The 21,149-nt window shown below is 46.3% G+C and overlaps 1 protein-coding gene across 1 annotated transcript in view; it reads left to right on the forward strand.

Annotated features, from left to right (window-relative positions):
• The first annotated feature begins 3,652 nt into the window (after positions 1 to 3,652).
• CCDC3 (coiled-coil domain containing 3) overlaps positions 3,653 to 21,149 on the forward strand; it is a 118,002-nt gene continuing 100,505 nt past the window's right edge. Inside the window, exons 1-2 of the mRNA XM_070407338.1 lie at positions 3,653 to 4,032; positions 6,384 to 6,558. Of these exons, the coding sequence (XP_070263439.1) occupies positions 3,653 to 4,032; positions 6,384 to 6,558 (555 nt within the window). The remainder of the gene's footprint in view (positions 4,033 to 6,383; positions 6,559 to 21,149) is intronic.

Genomic DNA, 21,149 nt, shown 5'->3' on the forward strand with positions numbered 1-21,149 from the left:
GTACCCCGCAAGGCTTGTAACCAGGGCCCCCTGGACAGCAGCAGTTCATCCCAGACTAACACCCTGACCCTGTCCCCAAGGCCCCTTTTCTCTGACTTCCCAGTGAGCCAAAGCGGACCATTCTAGGCTCATTTCCCCAGCCGTCCCTTGTTTCACTGTCCCCAGCTTTAATCAATGTTCTCTAAAATTCACCCGCACTCATGTTGTGAAATTTTTCCTGCCGGCTGGCCCTAGGCAGACTCGTTCAGAGCCAGGTCCCCTTTCTGGTAACAACTGCCATGGACTGAATTGTGCCCCCTACCCCTCAAATTCATATGTTGAAGCCTTACCCCCCAATGAGACTGTATTTGGAGTCTTTAGGGAGGAAATTAAGGTTAAATGAGGTCACAAGGGTGGGGCCCTAATTCAATAGGGCTGGTGTACTTATGAGAGGAAGGAAGAGACACCAGAGCTCGCTCTCTCGACAGGCACGTGAGGATAGGTCATGTGAGGGCAAAGAGGACAGGTAACTATCTAAAAGTCTAAAAGCGTGACCACACCAGAAACCCTCTGATAGCACTTTGATCTTGAACTTCCAGCCTCCAGAACTGTGAGAAAATAAATGTCTGTTGTTTATGCCTGGAGACCGTGGTATTTTGTTATGGAAGTGCTAGTTAACTGAAACATTGCAACTTCCGAATTCACATATTAAATGAGAGACAAATGAGCAGTGCTAACAGTGTCTCCTGTTACCCTTGAATACAGTTAAAGGTTGTATGAAGCCTGGTATCTGAGGGGCAGGTGTGGGGCGGGTCACAGCAGGGATTCATAGGCCATCAGAACTGCTGTCCTCTTGTTTCCCTCTCATCATTTTTTCAACAAAATGTTTTGAGGCCTTCGGCTGACCCACAGGTGAGCAGGGATTAGTTAGCTCCTGTGAGGAGCTCTCACTGTTATTTCTTTCTGTTTTCAGGCTCATCCCAGAGGATTTTGTAAGAATAAGAATTTGGGTGATTGAGTTACCAGATTCTTGACCAGTGGTTCTCAACCTTGGCTGCACATTAGAATCACCTGGGAATCTTTTTAAAATCCTGATTTCCGGGCCTCATCCTCCAGAAATTCTGTTTCTTTGTTATGGGATGGGGCCACAACATTAGTAACAAAGAAACAGAATTTCCGGAGGATGAGGCCCGGAAATCAGGATTTTAAAAAGATTCCCAGGTGATTCTAATGTGCAGCCAAGGTTGAGAACCACTGTTCTAGACGAATGTGACCTATTGTCAGCTGTGGCCTTTCATTCCTGCACTAGCTGAGCATCACTGGCTGTGTTGTCAGTGGAAGCAGGGTGTCCACTGGTGGAAGTGGGGGATCCTTTTTCCCACTGGGTGCCTGGGGATCGGGTGCTTACGATATCTTGAGAAAAATAATTCTCTAGGACTCCAACAGGAAAATGAGGGATTTTTATTTGCATGGAATTACATCCTTCTGTTTCTTTTAAAAAAATATATTTTTATTGATTTCATAGAGGAAGGGAGAGAGAGATAGAAATATCAATGATGAGAGAGAATCATCAATTGGCCCCTGCATGCCCCCTACTGGGAATTGAATCTGTAACCCAGACATGTACCCTGACCAGGAATCAAACGATGACCTCCTGGTTCTTAGGTCAATACTCAACCACAGAGCTACACCAGCCGGACCATCCCTCGGGCTCTTAAGTCCTATTTCCCTGAAACCAGTCCTGGAAGAGGTGCAGCTGAGGATTCAGCAGAGCTAGAAGCAAGGCTAGTGTCCAAAGTTTCTGTTCCACAGTGGAGCTGGGTCCAGTGTAGCATTAGGCTAGTCAGTCCACCAGTCCATCGTGTGGGCAAAGGCAGGGGAGCATGCCCCCTGCAGCAAGAGAGCCAGAGCCGAGTGGCACCAGAGAGGGAAGTCCTTTGTTCAGGAGCTTAGGTATGGAATCTTCCCCAGCTTGCAGTGGGCATGGCTATTCTGGGCAAGGACCTATTCCCAGGTATGATTGACAGACAAGCACCCTCCCCTACATCACCCAGACGTTATTGGGCATGCATCTAAATTGCAGCTTCCCTTTGCTCCTTTCCTGTTATTAATAACTGGGTTAATTACAATGATCAGCTGGAGTCCTGATCATTCCACTTCTGGGGATGCCCAGACCCCTTCCCCACATGTCTTCCAAGTCCCTGCTCCGAAGGGCTGGATCGTACCCCAGAGTTGCCTTTTAAAACTTAGGTCATAACAAGCATGCATCCATGTATTCATCTTAACTGGAGTTTGAGAGATCTCAGGAAGGAGATTTGGGAGTCGTGGGAGGTGAGGTCCAGCTTGGAATCGTCTCTCCCACTTCGGTAGCCTCTGTTTTGCTTATCTTTCTTTCCAGAATCCCCCAAGAATTCTTTTCCCTCCAGTGCATAGAAGAATTCATTTGGGTCCAAGGCTCCAACTTGCAGAAACCTTAATTCATAAGCTGCTTGCAGAACAAAGAGCCTTCCATTTTAAGGCAATTTTGCTTATACATTTACCATACATATATATTAGATATGATATCATGATATATACAGCAACTTGTAAATCATATATGCATATTTGTGTATGATATACATACATATTATAAATATATTTATAAATAACAAGCATCTCGTTTTTCTTCTTTTCACTACATTACAAACAATAAGGCAATTTAGAGATAAAAGGAACTGTTAAGTTTAGAGATAAAGATAGAACTGTCAGAGTCTGGGTCTCCTCAAGATTCACCCATTGCCTTGTGAAAAGCTGTTTGGAATTGACCCCAAAATTTGTTTGTTATGTATAGGTGTTGAGAATCTGGAAGCAGGAATTATGTAAATTATGTACCTTAGAAACATCAGGGTAAAATGGCTTTGTTAATCTTTTATTATGGCTTTTCTAAGATCATGATTAAATAATAAGGAGAGAGAGAGAGAACGTTTATTAGTTCAATCGAATTTCCTAGTTAACCCCTGTGAAGGTCAAGTCAGATTTGTTTTCTATGTATTTTGAGTCTAAATGAACTACATAGAAAACATAAAATGAACGAAGAGTAGTCATGCTAAGGAGCAGCAATGATTTTAAGGATGCCACGCGTTTGGAACATGCTTTACTTCTGGAAAGCTTTGCCCCAGTGCCTTAGTGGGGCGCAGGAAGAGGGCTGGGCGGTGTTCCCAGCAGTGACTTTTTCGGGGCGCTATGCACCCCCTTCTAAACACCGCGCCTGGCGGAGCGGCAGCCCCTGCGGCTCCGAGCTTCCTGCGCGTCCCTGGCCCCGTCCCCCGCGCCCGGCCGCCTCCCCGCCTCTCCCGCCGCCGCCCACGCCCCCGCCGCGAGGGGCCGGGCAGGAGGCGGTGGTCGGCCCGCCCCGCGACCCTTTTAAAGCGTCCCGTCCCGGGCGCGGCGGGGCTGCCGAGCCTGGCGGCGGGGGAAGCGGCGTGCGGAGTTCCGGAGCGACGCGCCGGGCTCAGTGCCCAGGACTGCCTTTCCCCGGCCGGGCGGGCGCTCCGAGTTCCCCGACGCCCCCTGCGCCCCGCGGCGGCGCTCCCCACTTCGCCCTGCGGGTCCCGGGGGCCCGGCCATGCGCCCAAGCTAGCGCGCTCGGGGCGCAGCGCCGACCGGGGCCGCCCCGCCGCCCGCCGCCGCCGGCATGGGGCTGCTGCGCCCGCTGCTGCTCGCCGCGCTCTGCCTGGCCGGCCGGCTCCGACCCGCCCGCGGCTGTCAGCTGCCGTCGGAGTGGCGACCCCTGAGCGAGGGCTGCCGCGCCGAGCTGGCCGAGATCATCGTGTACGCCAAGGTGCTGGCGCTGCACCGGGAGGTGCCGGGCCTCTACAACTACCTGCCCTGGCAGTACGAGGCCGGCGCGGCGGGGCTCTTCTACTCCGCCGAGATCGAGATGCTGTGCGACCAGGCGTGGGGCAGCATGCTCGAGGTCCCCGCCGGCTCCAGGCTCAACCTCACCGGCCTGGGCTACTTCTCCTGTCACTCCCACACGGTGGTCCAGGACTACTCCTATTTCTTCTTCCTCAGGTGAGCCCGGCACCTCGAACCCACACCACCCCCTGTGCACCTCTGGGTGGCCTCCCGAGGTCACAGTTACCTGGGGCCAGGTCAGGACTCCCACAGAATCCTGTCCCTGCCCTATGAGAATATGCCTTGGGGTCCTCCCCTTACTCTTTATTCGACGTCTCTACAAAGATACCAGGTATCTCCGGCTAAGGGTGGTTATAAAACAGGAATTTCTGTACTTCATGCAAAGATGTTTCAGGCAAACGCCCAAGGGGGTTTCCAATACTTCCTTTGAGTCAACTTAAAAGAAAAAACAAAACTGGATTCAGTGGAAGTAGCTTGGGCTGATGAGGAAGCAAAAGAAAAACCTTTGAAACCAGACTGCTGGAATTCTGGTTCTGCTCCTCCTGGTTTTGTGCGAGTTACTGACCTCAGAACCTCAATATCCTCACGTCAGTAATGCGAAAAGCAAGGCTGATTGAGACTAAAACAGAGTCACTGCTGGAAATACCTGGTGCAGGTTAGCTGCACGGACAGTGCACTCTCTCCTCCCCACCTGCTTCAATGTCAGGATGTGACTGATGCGGAATGCAGACCAGCTGTCCTAGTTTCACTCATACTCATCGGGATCAGTCTCATATCAGCTGCCGACAGACCTCAATGCCACGCTATTCAAAATAGCCAAGATTTAGGGAGGGGGGAGGGCTTCTGGGGGTAAGACCCTGAGTCACAGTGCTTCGAAGAGGATGGAGGTGAATCAGGCAGGAGGCCCTCTCTGATTGGAGACTCCTGGAATCTTGTAATGTTCCATGAAAGTTGGCCTGTGGTCCAGATGGAGTGCATGTGCATAAGAATTCAGTCAAGGGGTTCTGCCGAAGTCTGAAACCAGAGAGCAGCAGGTGGAACCCTAAGTGCATTGGTTGTTTCCGATTGCAATAGGAGAGTGATACAGAGCAACTGAGAGAAACGTCAAAATGGAATCTAACATCTATATATTCAGAGAGTGAATTAACCAAAGTTGTGATTGGTACTGGTTCTAATCTGCCCAGTGTGTGAAGTAGCAATAAAGATATTTGAATGACTGTGACCTGGGTCTGCAAATTCACTTTGAGCTTTTGAGATTTCTCTGAGACGGAAAACAGTAAGTTCCACAGAGGGCGTCCGTAAGCCCCTGGCAACACATGTTTTCCATATTGGAGCCAGAATATCTAAGTTTAGAATACGTGCGTGCTTTGTTTTGGCGTGAGCGGTTTAGCTAGATTCAATTGAATTTTTTTTCTCATTGCTGGGGAAGTATAGTTTCTAAATAAAGTCAGTGTGGACTGAGACTATACCTTTCTTATACAGGAAAGTGTAACTCAGATTTTTCATATTTTTATTTAGGAAAAACAATGAGAATCCAGCTATAAAACTACACAACAACAAAACATTTTTTTTTTCCAAAGGAGAAAGCCGGAGTACTTGAGTAGACATCGTTTGTTTGTTTTCCCCCCAACTTTATCATGAAATACAGTTTTGACCACTGGCTCTATGGTGGTCAGCCAACTCTTTCATCTTTTGCTCTGATATGTTTACAAAGAGTTAGGGCAGAAATACAGAGTCAATCAGTAGTCTGATAGGATCTCCATTTCACAGGGCTGTGTTGTCCTAAGTGTGTAACAGCTGCATACGAATCATTCCTGCTCTGTCATTCGGGGACCCACTGAGACAGATTCTGGTCAGTGTCTCGGTGGGAAGTGGCAGTGGAGACTCACTGGTGAGCTGGAGTGTGACTTCTATCACCCCTTTTCCTTTTTATGACTTTGTCTTTCCAACAGGCTGTTACACTAGGCTCTATAGCAATGTTAGCTAACATTTATGCTGCACTCACTCCATGCCAAGTGCGTCACTCACATTTCCTAATGCAGCCCTTACACTGCCACTAAGGAGTAAAGTGCTAATATCCTGTTTTTCCAGATTGGAATACGAAAGCAGAGAATTTTAAAAATTTGTTTCATGCCAGGCAGAAGATAAGTAGTAAGGGCAGGATTTGAACCTGGGCCATTCCAACTGGCCTTCCTTTCACCAAGAAACAAGAAATACTCTCTATGAGAAGGAATGCTTCTTGGGAGATACATAAATGGGCAAACATACACACAAGCGCACACTTTCCCCCCTGCCTCACCCAAAGTCATCTTTTTGAAAACTTTAAGAATAGCTGCATGTACCTGAGGCAGAGAAGTAATTAGAAACAGTAACTCCTCCGATGAGAGCCGTGGGAGACATTATTGTGCAATTGGCAAGACTGTCAGTCTTCTCTGACTCTTGATTAAAGCTGGTACGTCCCATAAAGTGTTTCTTCTACATCTGCTTTTTTCCTCTTTCCTCACTAGGATGGATGAAAATTATAACCTCTTGCCTCATGGAGTCAATTTCCAAGATGCCATCTTTCCAGACACTCAAGAGAACAGAAGGATGTTTTCCAGCCTTTTCCAGTTTTCAAACTGCTCCCAAGGGCAGCAGATGGCAACTTTCTCCAGTGACTGGGAGATCCAGGAAGACAACAGGGTAAGAACTGGCTGTGCCCCGTGCAGCAGAAAATAATAGAATAGCCACATCTTGTATGAGTTTTGTGACCAAAGGAGTCAAGAATACTCTTCCCAAAGCCCAGACCAAAGTATTATTCTCCCTGCCAGCAGTTAAAAAACACCACTCAGAAACTTCGGATTCCTGAGGCTTTACTATTGGCATGGGGTCCCTCACAAAGTGAGGGGGCGATATGGGAGGAAGGTTGCACACCGTGCCTCAGTTTCCTCTTCTGTAAAATGAAGACAATTATAACTTCTACATCCTAGGTCTGATGCAATATGATTTCACTATGTAAAATGTGTAAATATGTAAAGCCCTCAGTGTAGTGCTTGACGGGGTAAGCACTCTACACATGAGCCATTGTGACTATCGTCATCATTACTGTTGTGTTGGTGTTATTATTGATAGCATAGGACTCTAAGAAATTTTCTAAGAAGAAAGAAATGTCCTTAAGGAAATGAAATGGAATGATTATCATAGCTAACACTTCTATGATTTTTCACAATGGTTGTTAAGGCATAGCCAAGATGGCTGGGAAATGTAAGGGTCAGGATGATTTGGGGGATGAAAATATCAAAGGGATCTTCCTATCTGGGGCAGATGCCAGAGTTGTGGGGAAATTCTGAGGACGGTTACTTTCCCAAAGCAATGGCGCTGCCGTAGTGCAGGTGGGCTGATTGTGGAACTGATTGTGGAATCAGTCCCAAGCCTGAGACTTTTTAAGGAAGGTGACAGACTGCTGAAGAGAGTTCTGCTGGGGGGATGTGGGTATCCCGTGGGAAAAGGACTGTTATATGAGTTAATGAACATGTTTGGGGGCTTCCTTCCTTCCATCTTCACGTGATGGGTTTGGGCAAAGTGCTCTTCTCTTATTTGGTGCGTTGTCCTAGGGTAGCTTCTTGTTCTTCCAAACTTCCTTATCTTCTGCCCAGGGCTCCCTGGCGCCTGGAGGCCTTCTTCATGCTCTTGCACAGAAACTGTTAGCGTGATGGGCTGGTACCCAACTAAGGAAAACTGACTATTTTTACTTCCTGGATATTACCAAGAGGTTCTTCCCTTAGACCTACTTTATTAACAGCTGTCTAGGATCCTCTAACCCAGTGGTTCTCAACCTTCTGGCCCTTTAAATACAGTTCCTCATGTTGTGACCCAACCATAAAATTATTTTCGTTGCTACTTCATAACTGTAATGTTGCTACTGTTATGAATCGTAATATAAATATCTGATATGCAGGCTGGTCTTAGGCGACCCCTGTGAAAGGGTCGTTTGACCGCCAAAGGGGTCACGACCCACAGGTTGAGAACCACTGCTCTAACCTCTCCTCCATGGTTTGTCAGAATTTTCTGAACACTCGTCCTATATTTTGCTTCCAACATGGTCCCAAGCGCCTGTTTCTTCCCCCTTTTTAATCTGCACCAGCATCCACTCCACACTGGCCTGGACCTGCCAAGTGTAAGCCTGAGTATCCCCAGCCCGAGTCAGGTCTTAGCACATTCCAAATTTTTTTAGGCTCGGCCGTTTGATTCTCCTTTTTGTAGGAGTTTTGCTTATACTCCTAGATCCTTGATAACGATACATTTATATCAAGAGATCAGCTATTATTCCAAAAATATCTTAGTAGCTTAGTTCCAAACTCTTTGGCTATATAACTTATTAGTCCTATGGTCACATAATGAAGCTATTAACATTTCCTGGAATTAGATTTTCCATCATCTGAAAAAGCAGAACAATAGGACTGTTGAGAATTGCTTCAGTGTGAAGGCAGCCCTATTTCTGGTGGTCAGAGGTTGGTCTTGGGGAGAAGTCCTTTTGGCCACTTAGATAACAAATGGAGGGCGTGCTGGGTGGCTCTGAGGAAGAGTCAGAAGCTTTGGGGAAGGAAAATAGTTGCTCTAGCTCCTGCATAGCTGCGTTTAGAAGTTAGATTGTGTACTTTTCAACTCCTCTTGAACCCCTTCCACTTTATCCCTGCCCACTATGAAAGGTAGCACATCAGAGATAAGTTAGCTAGCTAGTTTAGAATTTAATTTTAAACTAAAATTAAGTGTCCTTTTGGGGGCCAGTATTATGATTTAAATTTTATGATGCTCCTTGAGAGATTTTTATGTACTCTGGAGTATTTAAAGTAGTTGTGAATTGATGATCTCAGAGTTGGATGAGGAATTGTGGATAATTACTTGTTCCTTTCTTCAAAAGCATGCTAAACTTTTCCTGCCTTTTCTGTGGGAAGGTGAGCATCACATTGTCCCACCCAGGATGAATATATTATGTCAGATGCAGTCTGTGTTTTTCTCCTGGTGGTCCTTATTTAGGGAGGGACCAGAAGAGCTGTTCAGGTCACATCTTTATTCCAGAAGGAATAGGTCTGAGGACACTTTTGAAAAATCAGAACACACGAATGCTTTGCATGGTCTGAGACCATTATAAATGGCCTGGATGTTGCATACTACACGCCTTTCATGTATTACGTGCCATATCTTAGATTACAAGATCGGCGAGTTCTTGGGATTTCTAGTGTTTATACTGTTGCTCTCAGCTTCCAGTCAGCTCTGACAGTGATCTGGCCTGTGGTTGTGAAGGCATCTTTTATTCTCTTCACTGATAGTTCTCACTTTATCATGGGGTGGGGTGGGGGGGGAGGGCGGGGGGGTAGGCGACTCTGGAGTCAATCCAGAGATTAAGAAGTAGAGGAGGAAAGCATACATAGGAAAGCTTTTGTGATGTACACCCAGGGCCACATTCACCTCATCCTCAGCAGCAAAATCCTCCCACTCTCTGGTCCCACCTTCAAGCGTCCCGCCCGTGCCTCAGTAATTAGAAACATAATCTTTCAAGAGTCGCCAGGACGTCAGCAGTGTTACTGAGTATTCAGTGCTGCTCTGGTTCAGTGTCATGGTGCTAATGGGACCTTGGGGATGTCTCTGGCAAGTTGGAGCATCCACCAGATTTCCTGGCAGGATTCTCTCCACACCAGCCAAGGACATCTTTCTTTCTTCTTTTCTATCCTGCTGTGTGAGTATAACTGTCAAAACAAAAGTTGGATATTTTCCCTTCTCTGTAAGTACTGTCCCCTAGGACCAAGACCCAGACTGGCCCATGCTTGTCTAGGTCTGTCACAGAATGTCATGGGATTGAAATAAAATTTGTGAGAGTCCTCTGCCATCTCTGTTCTCTCTTTTTCGGAATTGGGAAGGATGGGGGAGTTATTGTCTGAGCTGCATTAGAAGGAACATAAATTTGTAATCTGAAAGTCTAGATCAGCGGTTCTCAACCTGTGGGTCGTAACCCCTTTGGGGGTCGAATGACCCTTTCTCAACTTGTGGGTCACAACCCCTTTGGGGGTCGAACGACCCTTTTTCATATTATTTGCCACCTTTTTAAAACATATTTTTGATTTCAGAGAGGAAGGGAGAGGAGAGAGAGAGGGAGAGAGAAATATTAATGATGAGAGAGAATCATTGATTGGCTGTCTTCTGCATGCCCCACACTGGGGATCGAGCCCTCAACTTGGGCACGTGGCCTGACAGGAATCAAACTATGACTTCCTGGTTCGTAGGCTGACACTCAACCACTGAGCGACACTGGCCAGGCTTATTTGTCATCTTTTTATACCTCAATTTTTTAAAAAATTATATTTTATTGATTTTTTACAGAGAGGAAGGGAGAGGGATAGAGAGTTAGAAACATCGATGAGAGAGAAACATCAATCAGCTGCCTCCTGCACACTCTCTACTGGGGATGTGCCCGCAACCAAGGTACATGCCCTTGACTGGAATCGAACCTGGAACCCTTGAGTCCGCAGGCCGATGCTCTATCCACTGAGCCAAACCAGTTAGGGCTGTCATCTTCTTTGACACAAACGGCAGCACACTATACTTTGCTTTACCTTCCTTTATTCACAAGGATGTCTTGATCTTTCCATATGAATGCATACAAAGTTGCTTTAAATAGCTGCATAGTATTCCATCATATGGATGTGCCACAATATATTTAACCAAGTTCCCTACTGATAGGGAATTAGGTTGTTTCCAATACATTGCTGTTATAAAGAGTGGACATGCAAATCAATAAACATGATACATAATCTAAACAAATTGAAAGACAAAAATCACATGATCATATCAATAAATGCAGAAAAAGCATTTGACAAAATCCAACACCCATTTTTGATAAAAACTCTCACCAAAGTGGGAATAGAGGAATCATCTCTCAACATAATAAAGGCCATATATGACAAACCTACAGCAAACAGCATACTCAGTGGGAAACATACTCTTAGGAAAAACCATTTCCCTAAGAACAGGAATAAGACAGGGATGTCTGCTTTCACCTCCCTTATTCAGCATAGTACTGGAAGTCCTAGCCATAGTAATCAGGCGAGAAGAAGAAATAAAAGGCATCCAGAGAGAGAATCAAGATAGTGGCATAGGTAAACGTCTATACTCGCAGCCTCCCACAACCACATCAAAATTACAACTAAAATACAGAGCAACAATCATCAGAACCGCTAGAAATCTGGCTGAATGGAAGTCATACAATTAGAGAAGTAAAGAAGAAAGCACATGGAGACTGGTAAGAGGGGTGGAGGTGTGGAACGGGCTGGTCCAACATCCACGTGTGCTGTTTGTTTTTTTTTTAATCGAGAGGAAGACTGTCTCTGCAGAGGTCTCCCCTGAGGAGCAAGGGGTCCAGTCCTGCACCAGACACCCAACCCAGGGCCCCAGAGCTGGGAAGAGAAATTCCTGCAACTACAGGCTATAAAAGCAAGTGGGGATTGTGGCTGATTGACACAGAAGCTGCTGGAGACCTAGGTGTTCCATTTAAAGGGCTGGTACACAGTTTTACTTGGGCTCTCAGCACTGGGCGGCTTTGGGGGACCCAGACACATATGGAGAAGAACTGGATTGTTTGGCATAGGGGTAGGAACTTGGGTGAGGCTTTCTCCCAGATGGGAGTGCTGGCAGGGGTTATTGTTCTTGTGCTAGGACCTCTCCTGTCCCAGGGTTGACTGGCAGTCATATCTGAGTCTCCATCAGCCTGGAGCACGTTGTTTGCTCCACCCTGGGGATTCCCTGAGAACCTGCCACATCCAATTTGCAGTCCCACTCAAGCTGTTTGCAGCAGCTTTTCCATATGAATGGTCTGTCCTGGCTCAGGCTTCAGACTTTGCTAAAATCTCTCAAGCAAGCTGCAGCTGGTGACAGTGTGCCCCAAACCTGTCAATAAAAGGCCCAAGATCCAACACTAGCATGAGCTTTCCTTGCTTCAGAGCTAGGCCTCACTGGGGCACCTGCAAACCCAATACAAATAGTGATTAGCAGCTATCTGCAGATCTCTCTGTAGTTTCGGCTGCGTGGCCCAGGGAGTGGCTGACTTTGCACCTCCCTGGAGGACCCAGAATCAGTGCACCTAGTGGACAGCTTCAGACCATAGCAGATTACTAAACATCCACAAGCAAAACACTCAAGAGGCGACTCAGTGAGCACCAAAGCTCCATCAAGGCAAGTCCTGCTCCATATGGATGTTTCCTGCACAGCAGCTCTCCCACTGTAGTTGCAGCTGCTCCCCACAGCCAATTGGACTCTAGGTCAACTCCTCCCAGTGACTCCAAGAGCTATCAAGGTTCAACTACCATAAGACTGTGCATAACCCACATAGGTGTGCACCTAGAATGCCTAGCTCAAGTGACTGGGGAGGCTGAGCCACCAGCCCCTAAGGATACCTACTACACAAGGCTACTCTACCAATTCCAGGAGACATAGCAGCTCTACCTAATACATAGAAACAAACACAGGGAAGCAACCAAAATGCAGAGATAAAGAAACATGTCACAATGAAAGAAATGGAAGCAAATGAATTACTGGATACAGAGTTCAAAACCATGGTTATAAGGTTACTCAAGGATTTTCATGAGACTCTCAAGGATCTTAGTGAGAATGTGAAAGACATGAAAAAGGACCAGTCAGAAATGAAACATAACACTAACTGAAATAAAGAATAACTTATAGGGATTCAATAGTAAAGTAGAGGATTCCAAGAATCAAATCAACAATTTGGAATACAAGGAAACAAGAAAGACCCAATCAGAAGGGCAAAAAGAAAAAAGAATCCAAAAATATGAAGATAGTGGAAGGAGCCTCTGGGACAACTTCAAATGTACCAACATTCACATTATGGAGGTGCCAGAAGGAAAAGAGAGAGAGCAAGATATTGAAAACCTATTTGAAAAAATAATGACAGGAAATTCCCTTACCTGGTGAAAGAAATCAACTTCCAAGTCCAAGAAAATTGACTTCAGAGTGTCCCAAACAAGAGGAACCCAAAGAAGCCCACACCAAGACAGATCATAATTAAAATGCCAAGGGTTAAAGACAAAGAGAGAATCTTAAAAGCATCAAAAGAAAAGCAGTTAGTTACCTACAAGGGAGTGGCCATATGACTGTCAGCTGATTTCTCAACAGAAACTTTGCAGGCCAGAAGGGAGTGGCAAGAAATATTCAAAGTGATGAATATTAAGGCCCTACAACCTGATTACTCTTATTTAGAATTAGGGCTCAAATAAAGAACTTCACAGATAAGAAAAAGCTAAAGGAGTTCATCACCACTATTTCAACACTACATGAAATGTTGAAGGGTATTCTTTAAGAAAAGGAGGAAGAGGAGGAGAAGGAAGAAAAAGAAGAGATAAAAATATGAACAATAAAATAGCAACAAATACATATCTATCAACAATTGAATCTAAAAATCAAAATAAACGAACAAGATATCTAATGATCTAAATAAACTGGTGAATAAAATATAATCATAGGCATGGAAACATGGAACAGACTGATGAATCTCACAACGGGGGAGTGGGGCAGGAAGAGATTGACCTAAGATCTTGGACACAGACAGTAGGGTGGTGAAGGCTTTGGGTGTGGTGGGAACAGGATGGAGGGGGGCAATGGTGGGAAGAAGGAGGTGCATCTGTAATACTCTCAACAATAAAGATTTTAAAAATGGCATTCAAATTGGAGAGGAGGAAGTAAAACTCTCATTATTTGCAGATAACATGATTTTATACATAGAAAACCCTAAAGGCTCCACCAAAAAAACTATTAGATTTAGTAAATGAATTTGGCAATGTAACAGGATACAAAATTAACACCCAGAAACCAGTGGCTTTTTTATACAGCTAGAGGCCCAGTGCACGAAATTTGTGCACTAGTAGGGTCCCTAGCCGCTGCCAGCTGCCAGCTGGGTACTCCCTTCCTTTCCTCAGCTGCCTGCTGCTGCTGTGGACTGGGGCCTCCAGGACGCTGCTGAAAAGGCTGTGACCAGGAGGGATTTCAGGGTGAATGGACTGCTTCTGCTCCTGAGTTCACTGCTGCTCAGCCTGAGGTTGCAGACTGGTCTGAAGGCGCAGGTGCCCTCTGTGCCCATTCAGAAGTTTCCTACTGAAGATGAGCACTCAGCTGCCATTGAAGACTGGTCTGCAGCCCCCACTGGTCAGGTCACTGAATGGGTAGGAACAACTACTGAGTGGTCCTAAGCTGTTCTTCCATAAACTCTTAACAGAACGGAAATAAGGTTGATGGAAAATAAACAGTTTCTAAAAAAATAAAAAAATAAAACGACAATGAGGAAGCACCTCACACCTGTCAGAATGGCTACCATCAACAAATCAACAAATGACAAGTGCTGGCGAGAATGTAGAGAAAAAGGAATCCTAGTACACTGCTGGTGGGATGCAAACTGGTGGAGCCATTATGGGAAACAATATGGAGTTTCCTAAAAAAATTAAAAATGGAACTGCCATTTGACCCAGTGATCCCATTCTATGAATATATCCTGAGAAATCCAAAACACCAATCAGAAAGAATGTATGCACCCTTATGTTCATAGCAGCAGAATTTATAATAGCTAAGATCTGGAAACGGCCCAAGTGCTCATCAGTAGATGAGTGGATAAAAGAGCTGAGGCACATCTACACAATGGAATACTATGCAGCAATAAACAGGAAGGATTTCTTACCCATTGAGACAGCATGGAGGGACTTGGAGAGTATTATGTTAAGTGAAATAAGTCAGTCAGAGAAAGACAAGTATCACATGATCTCACTCATATGTGGAATCTATGAATAAAATAAACTGAAGAACAAAATAGATCCAGAGACACAGAAGCATAGAACAGACTGTGGATTCTCAGAGGGAAGGCAGGGGAGGGTAGATGGAGCCCTCTTGCTGGGTCTTCTGGATAGATAGGGGATTTTTCCTGGAGATTTTGCTGCATAATTCCATGATTCATCCTCATTTGTTCAGGTCCTATTGCCTTTAATTATTTAGTTTTCAGAGTCCACAGGTAGTTGCTTTTGGTATTATGTGCAGAGAATTTTAATTGTAATCAGGAAAAGTCATAGGCTTCCAGCTTACTTCATCTTGACTGGCACTAGAAGTTGATGTTTCTTTTTGACTAGGCCCATTAAGAACATTTGGTCAAACTTGGGTAGAATATACTGCAGGGAAGGAAAGAACAGTAATCATTTCTGATTATCAAAAGCAAATGGGAATGGGAAAGATGATCTGTAGTTTTTAAAGTGAGGTTTGGATGAAGACAGTCAGAACTCGGTTTATCAAGATCTTCTGTGCTGCCCTAGAAGTATTTGATTTAAAATGTCCCTGGTTGCCCTAACTGGTTTGGCTCAGTGGATAGAGCATCGGCCTGCGGACTGAAAGGTCCCAGGTTCGATTGCGGTCAAGGGCATGTACCTTGGCTGTGGGCACATCCCCAGTAGGAGGTGTGCAGGAGGCAGCTGATTGATGTTTCTCTCTCATTGATGTTTCTAACTCTCTATCCCTCTCCCTTCCTCTCTGTAAAAAATCAATAAAATATATTTAAAAAAATGTCCCTGGAAGTTTGCTGAGACAGTCTAGTTTACCAGGCTGTTTGTTCAAAAACATAGACCTCTTAGGGATGGAGGAACGTAACTTCAGTTTAACAGATATTTTAGCACCTGTATTCTTCTTTGACACATCAAAACCCCAAAAAGTGGTATTTTCTTAGAAGTTAGTTTCACTGCAGAATCTGAAATTTTATCAATGAACTTTTTGTATTCGTATGTGAAAATCCATTAGTCTGTCATGCACTTTGGATTTTTTTCCCAATGCATGATTTTGTAACATGGTGAATTTACCATTTAGAAAATTCAGTTATACAGATTTTGCATATGTTAATTTATATGATATTAATCTGTACCTTCTGCTCAATTTTGCTATAAACCTAAAACTGCTCTAAAATGGTATTTAAAAATTTTTTAAAAATTCTATTCATTAATATTCCATCAATGTCATCAAGAAAGTCTTTTAGCATTGGGAAAATGTCAAGCACAGTGTCAAATTTTCTAAAATTCTAGAACAAATACTGGTAGTTATTTTCTTTGAAGTGACAGGCTTACTTTGTCCATTTTCAAGAAAATGTCCATAAATACTCAAACTCTAGTTTGTCTGTTGTTTATTCTTTCCAGGAAAAACAGTATTCCATGGAGAAAGCCACTATTTCAGCTCAGAACTCAGTCACACAGTGCTTTCCCTTGACAACCATTGTACTTTGAAAAGCAGCTGGGGTGTTTTATGTGTGCTTCTGACCCTTGAGTAAACATGAGTAAAACATGTTTACTCAAGGGTCAGTGTTTAATGAATGATTTTTACTGTTTCATCAAGGACATCCTTAAATTAAATTGGCTTTTCTTTTTTCCCCACACAAGGCACTGAAGAATATAATGCCTATTAGTATAATTTGCTGTCACTGCCTTGACATGCTCTATGTGCCAGCAGTTTTACTCACCTTTGTTTTTGCACCAATAGTGCAAATGTCAACACAGTAAAAAATACATCTTAGTATTATTCCAAAAATAGTTTTGATCTCATGAACCCCCTGAAAGGATCTCAGGATCCCCCAGAAAATTGTAGACTTCAAGAACCACTGCTGTAGACCAACTTGGTGATAGGAGAATGGTACAAGAGAAGGTGTTACTTGAGACAAACACTCAAAGTTAGGGACCATTTCACAATCTGAGCTATGAAAGGGGGATGTGTGACCTCATAATGGGGTCCAGAATTTCAGAAGACATGGAGTAAACATTGATTGGGATGATTTCAGCCATTGGGCTGCTAACATTGAGAATAGTGGGAAATTGCCTAGCTAGAGTTGGACCAGATTGTAGAGGGCTGTGGATACCTTTGGAAAGAATCCAGTGCTGGGATTCAGGAGAATCTGGATTCTAATCTGGGCTGTCCTTACTAACTAATATTAATCTTGGGCAAATCCATTCACCTTTATGGATCTTTGTATTAAGCACGTAAAACATGCTCAATAAATGTTTTTTTTTTTTGTTGAAATTAAATGATTTTATCTCTGGAAAATTATGTGGTAATATTTTATTTTTCTGAGGGTTCTACAAACACTTTAATTATTTCCGATATTAATAATCACAGTTAAGTGAACTGAGGCCTGATAAGTGAAATGGAATGTGGGTAGACAGTGATGGGACTAAAAGTGAGACCATGGTCTCCTGACTTTAAGTCCATTCTATTTTTGGCTCACTGGTCTTCTGCCTCCTACACTGGAGAGGCTTTCTGCTTACAGAGTAACTGTTACTTCCCTGACCCACTTCCTACCTGCTTTCCTTCCTTTATCCAGCTGGTCTGGCTTTGTCCTCCAATTATGCTGTTAGTACACACTTTTCTTTGTGTCACTTACCACAAATATAGTCAAGTAATGAATTATGCAAATATTGTTTTAATATCTATGGCCTGGAACCAGGGTATAAATTATATATAAACTCCTTATTCATCATTATATTCTCAAGACCTAGCAGGGTTCCCTCACATAGTAGGCACTCATACCAATGAAAATACGGGGATTATTACATATCCCATGGGTAGTGTGGGCAATAAAGCTCTAGGAAGTCAGAGCAGGGAGGGAGTAGAGAGTCCTTGAGTATTCCAGGAAGATCTCAGAGAAGAGAGGGGGCTTGATCTAGACCTTGTAAGATGACCTATAACTATACTATTTTCACGGTACCTTTAAGGTTTCTATGATCATGTAATTCATTTACTTCTTAGGTGAAGGCTATTACTCTACTCTCAGGTTGTCATTACTAGGCCATTCGTTTGGCCAAATAGAGCCAGAGCTGTGAAGTAGGTAGGGTGGTGGTCTTTTTCTTCCTTCCTGCCTTCCTCTACGCATATTTATTGAACACCTACTATGTGTTAGGCACTGGGAATACAAAAAAGAACAAAAGTAAACCTCTCCCTTCCCTCCTAGAACTTACATTGCAGTGGGATGAGGGAGAGATAGGCAATATATTAGTCAATGAAACAAATGTCAGATAGTGATAGGTGTTTGGCAAAGAATTAAAAGAAAGTAATATGATAGGAACTGGTAACTACTTTGGTTGAGGTGAAAACACACTGAACTTTGAATGACACATGGCCAGTTAGACAAAGGTCAGGCAGAAAAGCATTCCAGGTAGAAGAGAAAACCAATGCTACTGGCCAAGACAGATGGCACACTTGAGGGTTGGAAAAGTATGTGTGAGCATTGTTGGTGGAGGAAGAATGGAACAAGATGAATTTGGAGAGGTGAGCAGGAGCCACACCATTTAGAACTTTCTAAGCAAGGATAAGAAGTTTAGATCTTGGAGAACCAAGATGGCGGCGTAGGGAGCGGACCTGTGTGTGCTGCTCTCTCACAGCATCATTGAAACTATCAACTATGAAGTAAACAACCGCCACTCAGAACCATGGGGAAGTTGGCCCAGTGGGAGATCTACAACTGGAGGAAAAGAAAGAAGCGCAGTGAGACTGAGTGGGAGCTACGGAGGCACCAAAACCAGAGGTACGCAGTCACACGCCACGCGGGCTGCAAATGGATTCGCGGTTTTTTACGAACCCTCGAATCCTCTGGGCTTGCTCGGGGCGGGTCTCTGAGGCCCCAGATCCCACAGGGAGAGGCGGCCACGGCCTTGCAGTGGTCGGAGAGCGAGGGAAGCTCTGACACGCGGCTGCTCGCCGGCACTGAGGGACAAGAAGTCCTGGTGTCCCGGGGAGGCGAGGGGCGCGGAGACGCCGCCATCGCTATTTCCTCCACGCTGGCGACTCCCTGTGACCCCGCCCTACCCTCAGGGCTGTGCCAGAGGCACAAGAGGGAATGACTGTGCTTTTACAAACTCTCAAATCCACTGAGCTGGTTCGGGTGGGTCTCTGAGGCCCCAGGCCCCAAGTTGAGAGACGGCACGGCCTTCCAGCGGTCAGGAAGCGAGGGAGGCTCTGGCGCTCGGCTGCTCGCCAGCACTGGGGGACGCAAAGTCCTGGAGTCCTGGATAGGCAAGGGGCCGCTGAGTCTCCGCCCCGGCGACTCCCTGTGACCCCGCCCTACGCAATTTACATTCCCATCTGGGCTGTGCCAGACTCACAAGTAGAAACGCCTTTGCTTCTGCAAACTTTCAAATCCACTGAGCTGGTTCAGGCGGGATCATGAGGCACCAGACCCTACGGGGAGAGGCAGCATGGCCTTGCAGCCATCAGAAAGCGAGGGAGACTCTGTTGCACAGCTGCTCACCGACACTGGGGGACACAAAGCCCTGGCAGAGATTCAAGGGGCTGCGGAGACTCAGCCAGTGCTATTTGCTCCGCCGTGGCGACTCCCTGAGACTCAGCCCTAATCAATTTACATCCCCATCCAAGCTGTGCCAGGTGCACAAAAAGACCCACCTGCGCTTTTGCAGCCTATCCCAACAAATTGCAGACTTCAACTGCTCGCAGCCATGGGAGACACACTCAAGAAGCAGACCCAGGAGAACCAGGATGGCGGCATAAGGAAGAGACCTGTGCGTGCTACCTCACACAACAACATCGAAACTACCAAATATCAGACAAACACCTATCATACAGAACCATGGGAAAGTTGGCCCAGTGGAAGCTCTACAACTGGAAGGAGAGAAAGAACATTGAGACTGAGTAGGATGTGACACCAAGTACAGAGCCCAACCCAACAAACTGCAGATTTCAACTCCTCGCATAGAAAGAAGCGCATTGAGACTGAGTAGGATGTGCAGAGGCACCAAGTACAGAGCCCATCCCAGCAGGCTGCAGATTTCAGCTCCTTGCATCTGGGAGGGACGCAATCGGGGGGCAGAGTCGGGTCTGGGGCCGGCCAGGGCTGGGCCTGACTCGGCCGGCACTGTGGAACTGCTGTACCAGCAAGCGCACAAACATGCCCACTGGTCCCAGTCTCTTGTGGGGTGCTGGGGGACAGCAGACAGGCAGTCTGTGCACTTGGTGGAGGGCAGGAGTGCTGGATGTTCAACCACCAGGAACGCCTGGAGATTTTGTCAGGTGGGGAGCCGCCGGCAGGGGACAGAGGGCCAAACTTCCTGTTTCCCCGGTAAGGCTGGGATGGCCCCGGTGAGGTCGGGATGGCCCCGGTGAGGTTGAAACGGTCCCAGTGTGGTAGGGACGACCCCGGTCAGGTCGAAACGGCCCCGGTGTGGTAGGGACGACCCCGGTGAGGTTGAAACGGCCCCCGTGAGGTAGGGACGACCCCAGTCAGGTCGAAACGGCCCCGGTGTGGTAGGGACAACCCCAGTCAGGTTGAAACAGCCCCGGTGTGGTAGGGACAACCCCGGTGAGGTTGAACGGCCCCCGTGAGGTAGGGACGACCCTGGTCAGGTTGAAACGGCCCTAGTGTGGTAGGGACGACCCCGGTGAGGTTGAAACAGCCCCCGTGAGGTAGGGACGACCCCAGTCAGGTCGAAACGGCCCCGGTGTGGTAGGGACAACCCTGGTCAGGTTGAAACAGCCCCGGTGTGGTAGGGACAACCCTGGTGAGGTTGAAACGGCCCCCGTGAGGTAGGGACGACCCCGGTGAGGTTGAAACGGCCCCCGCGAGGTAGGGACGACCCTGGTCAGGTCGAAACGGCCCCGGTGTGGTAGGGACAACCCCGGTCAGGTTGAAACTGCCCCCGTGAGGTAGGGACGGCCCCGGTCAGGTCGAAACGGCCCCGGTGTGGTAGGGACAACCCCGGTGAGGTTGAAACGGCCCTGGTGAAGTCGGGACGGCCCCGGTGAGGTTGAAACGGCCCCCGTGAGGTAGGAACAACCCCGGTGAGGTTGAATCGGCCCCCGTGAGGTAGGGACGACCCCGGTCAGCTTGAAACGGCCCCCGTGAGGTAGGGACGGCCCTGGTGAGGTTGAAACGGCCCTGGTGAGGCTCTGATGGCCCTGGTGAGGTTGAGACTACTCCAGTGAGGTTGGGACAAATAAAGGGGACCAGTATGGACTGATGAACAGGGGTAGATACAGAAGCAGAGCAACATTGAACAGAATGTTAAACTACAGTGGGAAGCCTGGGGAGGGTTGGGGGCGGGGATTAAGAGACCAACTGAAGGACTTATATGCATGCATATAAGATTAACCAATGGACACAAGACACGGGGCGGGGGGGGGGGGTGGGGGGTAGGGTCCAGGGGAATGTCAAGGGGGGGAAAAAAGGAGACATATGTAATACTCTTTGTAATACTTTAAGAAAT

The sequence above is a fragment of the Myotis yumanensis genome, unplaced genomic scaffold, assembly GCF_028538775.1.
Source record: "Myotis yumanensis isolate MYYU_CA2020_CCGP unplaced genomic scaffold, mMyoYum1.0.hap1 SCAF_1, whole genome shotgun sequence".
NCBI classification, from domain to species: domain Eukaryota; kingdom Metazoa; phylum Chordata; class Mammalia; order Chiroptera; family Vespertilionidae; genus Myotis; species Myotis yumanensis.